The sequence below is a fragment of the Psammomys obesus genome, unplaced genomic scaffold, assembly GCF_907164565.1.
Source record: "Psammomys obesus unplaced genomic scaffold, mPsaObe1.curated_primary_1811, whole genome shotgun sequence".
In the NCBI taxonomy this organism is placed as follows: Eukaryota; Metazoa; Chordata; class Mammalia; order Rodentia; family Muridae; genus Psammomys; species Psammomys obesus.
Window position 1 is genome coordinate 8,785,228 of NW_026589732.1, and position 4,485 is coordinate 8,789,712.

Here is a 4,485-nt window from a genome sequence, read left to right on the forward strand (position 1 = left end):
GACCTAGGTCCCCCTGCACACATGTAGCTGATGGGAGACTGTCTTCAGATGGGGCCTGTTTCTAACATGGACTCTCTTGCCTGCTTTTGAATCACTTTTCCCTTTCAGGGCTGTCTTGCCTGGTCTCGGGTGGAAGATGTGCGCAGTTCTCATGTGACTTGATGTGCTGGGGAGGGTTAATGCGAGGGGGCTCACCTTTTCTGGGGGAAAAGGGAAAAGGGAAGGGGGGAGGAGGGGGAGCAGGGGGCTGGGAGGAGGGAAGGGAGGGGCACCCTTGAGATGTAAAGTAAATAAACTAATATAAAAAAAATTTTAAGGACTGTCAATGTGTTGCTTATTTGTATATCTAAATTAAAACCTGATAGTTAGAATTTCCAGGTCAAAGAGAATGATGCTTAAGTTCCTTTAAAATATTTTTAATTTTTTGACATTGTAATATAATTACATCATTTCCATTTTTTTCTTCACACGTTCTCCTTCCCTTGTTCTCTTTCAAATTCTAGGCCTCTTTCACTTTAATTGTTGTTGTTGTTGTTGTTGTTGTGTGTGTGATGTATTCCTGTGTAAATAAGAACGAGCTCCACCTGTATAATAGTACTTGTATGTATATATTTTTCAGGGCTAACGTTTGTTTTATTTGAATTTGCTTTTCAGAGCTTGAGGAAAAACTGCTTTGAGAAAGAAAAAAAATCCAACATGCCTGTAACTTCAATGCTATATATTTACTGAGTTTTCTGTGCGCCTTATCAATAATTTGAAAAATGATTGTCTCCTAACTACTGTGCAGCATTCATTCCAGAGTGAGGACATTATAAACATATGCATGGAGCACTTTGAATAGATATTTAGCATTCCAGATGAGGAACTGATTTAAAGCAATTTTTTTTTTTCTCACATTCAGCCCATGAAAATCTGATCTGTTAAACCAATGGCTGTAGAACTTTCATCTCACTGTGAGTGCCCTAACTGTTTGGGAGGTATTCAGAGTGAGTCTGACTGGAATTGCTCTTCCAGAGAGAGAGGCGATGGCGCTTCCTACTCAAAATCAAGTAAGAAATCCACGCTCTCTCCCATCATGCAACGCTTCCTTTCTCAATGTTGTTGTAATAAGGCGGAAAGTGCTAACGGGGATGACTCCGAGTCTCTCCCCTCAGAGGAGGAAATTTCTGTGGGCGTCCCTCAAAAACGGAATATCAGCCAGACGCCAAAGAACACCAAACGGAAGATCAAACCGTTGAGAGAGCTGACAATCCAAGAACTTCTGAAAAGATTTGTAGACAGTGGAAAGTTTCAACCACACTTCATGTCCCTGGGCCACTTCAGAGACCAGGTGCTTGTGAAGTTCAGAAGAGCCCTGTACTATTCTGGAATCTGGGTAAAACATGTTCAGGGCTCGGGACTGGAAAAGCATTTTTCAGCTGATTATTTCAAAAGAAATCCCAGTAGCCTGTACCGTCTCATTCCCTGGCTGAAACGGGAACTCACAGCTCTTTACGGAGACTGTGGCTACACAGTGAAGAACATTCAAGCTGACATTCTCCATCACATGACAAAATTTAACTTGGACAGTGAATCCTTCACTTGCCTGCTGGAGCCTTATCTCCTACACCACACCCGGCACTTTCTGCATGAGTTTACCACTTTTGTTGATTCGTCTTACAACATGGAGACCTATGACCAGTGTGCGCTCTATCAATGTCCTGTTACCACATGGATGAAAAACAAGAACACTCTTTCAGGTCCAGTCTTGCCTTTGCCTGAGAATCGCTCCCTCATGATATCTCAACCAGCCACAAAGCTGTCTAAGAACACCGAGGCTCAGCATAATAAGGCTGAACAGAGGTCTCACTCTGGCTTGAAAGAATTTCCAAATCGTAATTATTCCTCAAAAAATTTCCAAATCTCAAAAATCCATCAGAAAAGGGCAGACAATGTTTGCACCAAAGACGATTTTAAGGTCTGTACTACTAATTCATTACTGGATTGGGCTAATAGCAGGGAAAGCAGGCCAGACACTGACACTGTGTATTACAAAAACAATAATCAAGAGAAAGAGACAAAAGGCACAAAGCTGCTCCCTGACCATATCCAAAATGGGCAGAAGTGTGAAACAAGTTTGCATACCTTTCAAGCATCAGTGGATTCTCAGCAGGTACCACCAAGCAAGTACAATGTAAGGGAAACAAATATTTTGAATCAGGGCCAACAGGTACATAATCAGAAAAAAGAAGCAGAAAAAAAACTTGAAGAATCTTTACAAAAGGTTTTTGAAAGAATGCCTAGAGAAAGAACCTTGATAAAGAGCAAATCCAGAGAGACTCATCATTCCTGTAAATGGATCTCAGAAAATATCCACTCTCCTACAAAAAATGATAAAATGCTGGCTTCTTTTAGAAGAAATAAAGTAAGGTGCCAGTCCTCCCAATGTGTAGAAGTTGCTTCATCACACCACAGTAGAAGAACCCAAAGACCATCCAGTTCCAGCACACCCAGACCCAAATCCTGGTGTGTCGAATCCAAAAAGCAACCCATAAGCAGAGATCAGAGCAATCTCTACCCAAGGGGAAGTCACAAGCACTTCATCCAAAATGTGCAGTGCAGGCTGTCCACAGGAAGTCTGTGTGGCTGTGAAGCAGCATACAGAAAGGTGTCTTTGACCCCAGTCCACCCTGCCCAGGCTTGCTTAACCTATGGCAATAGAGACAGCTGCACAGGTAAAGGTGATTCTCAAACTGGAAGACAGTGTGACAGCCTCTCAAGCCTACAGACAGAGAAATATCAGTCCTCAAGTAAGCAGGAAATGAAGGACAAGAACCTAGATGGTAGAGCTTGGAGAATCAGAACAGTTGGGCACAAAAACTGCAAATGCCAGTGTATGGGTACACTAACTACAGGTGAGTTCAGTAATGAATTGGGAGATCTCAGTGACTAAGGAAAAATGAATTGTCATTCTGAATGTGTGACTACCAGCAGAGAGTACATTTACAAAAGAAAAGAATTCAAGATTTCAGAAACATCTAGTCAAAAGTGACTCCAAAATAGCATCAGAAACAGATAGATATAAATGGTTTTGAAAGGCAAATGAGTCTATTTAGAAAGTTACCACAGCTCACTGAAAATATGGATATGACCTGAAATATATGAAAATACTTATTATAGAACTTTGTAATCAGAACAAATAATCTAAGGGTTAAATTCAAAGCTCTTATTGGTGACAAATATACATTATTAAATTATTCATATATGTAAATAATATTTCCGTCTGCTTTCTGTAAATGAGTAGAATCCTAAAAATATTTTACTTGGACTCTGCATAAATTGGACTCAGTGGGTAGAAGGGCTTGCTGTCTGGAATCATTCTCTGGGACCCACATGGTAGAAGGAAAGAATCAACTCCTTTAAGCTCTCCTCTGACCTCCACCAGTGTGTCATGGCATGTACATACACACACAAAGAAAGAAGGAAATATAGTTTAAAATTTTTAGAAAGTATTTTACTTATATTTCAGTTTTGAGTTTAACTCTGAAAATTGGTTACCCAAATTTCCCAACACTACAAGTACTATATTAAGAATAGGAATATAAGTTAATAAACAATTATGAATATTAAGTATGCCTCAAAATATATTTGTGTGTGTCTGTACTAAATTTTAGAACTAGCAGAATTTGTGTGCCTAGAAAACATGACATGGCCACTGCCTTAAGACATCCACCTGTTTGTAGACCTATGGTCACTTCGTAGTCACTGGAATTTCAAATTTATTTAAATAAACTAGTTAAAGTGAACATCCCTAGGATTTTTACAGCCTTCTCCACACACCCTGACATGTACGAATTTTAAGGAATGTGTTTAAATAATTCTGATTCTACACTCACAGAAGCCAGATCCAATCATAGTGAGTCCTCCTCAGAAAAGTATTCAAAGTATTTTGCCCTCTGTCTCAGAATTGACAAGTCCAGTGGAGACCAAGCTATTGGATGTCCCAAGAGTTTTCAAGCTATTCTGAGAAAGAGTGGTTCTTCTCACTTGTGGCAGATGATAAAGGAGCTAAAGCTTTGGCACTACCAGGAGCTATGTTTGTGAGTTTGTGAAGAATATGAGTTTAAAGTGAAGGGGAAGAAAACTAACAAGATCCATCGTAAGGAGAGGTCATTGGAAGCAGGAACTGGACCTTTTGGCCCTTATTTATCTTCCAGGCTTTCAAGTGCTTTTTTTAATTTTAAAGTTTCACCCAGTTTTGTTAAGTTCATGCGTTGCATCTTTGCATCCTTTATGAAACCAGGGTTGTGACTGAGTTATGCAGAGGTGTCTGGCGTGAGAGAACACACACAGAGCAGTGGTCATGAAGGGAAGTTCTGAATGTCTCTTGTGTGTCTTGGAAAACATTTAGAATTTGGCCAGGTGAATTCGTTGGCAAGGGCTACAAAGAAAAAGAAATGGCTAGGAAAAGGGAGAAAATGAAAATGTCTAGAACTTTTCACATCG

General features: G+C 40.0%; 1 protein-coding gene across 1 annotated transcript; it reads left to right on the forward strand.

Annotated features, from left to right (window-relative positions):
- The first annotated feature begins 928 nt into the window (after positions 1-928).
- On the forward strand, positions 929-2,932 carry LOC129675231 (E3 ubiquitin-protein ligase Topors-like). The gene has a single exon (XM_055605255.1). The coding sequence runs from the start codon at positions 929-931 to the stop codon at positions 2,930-2,932; it is 2,004 nt and encodes a 667-aa protein (XP_055461230.1).
- The last annotated feature ends 1,553 nt before the right edge of the window (positions 2,933-4,485 follow it).

Bases quoted from the DNA above. Each gene is read 5' to 3' on its own strand.
- LOC129675231 (XM_055605255.1), top strand. From the start codon at position 929: ATGGCTGTAGAACTTTCATCTCACTGTGAGTGCCCTAACTGTTTGGGA.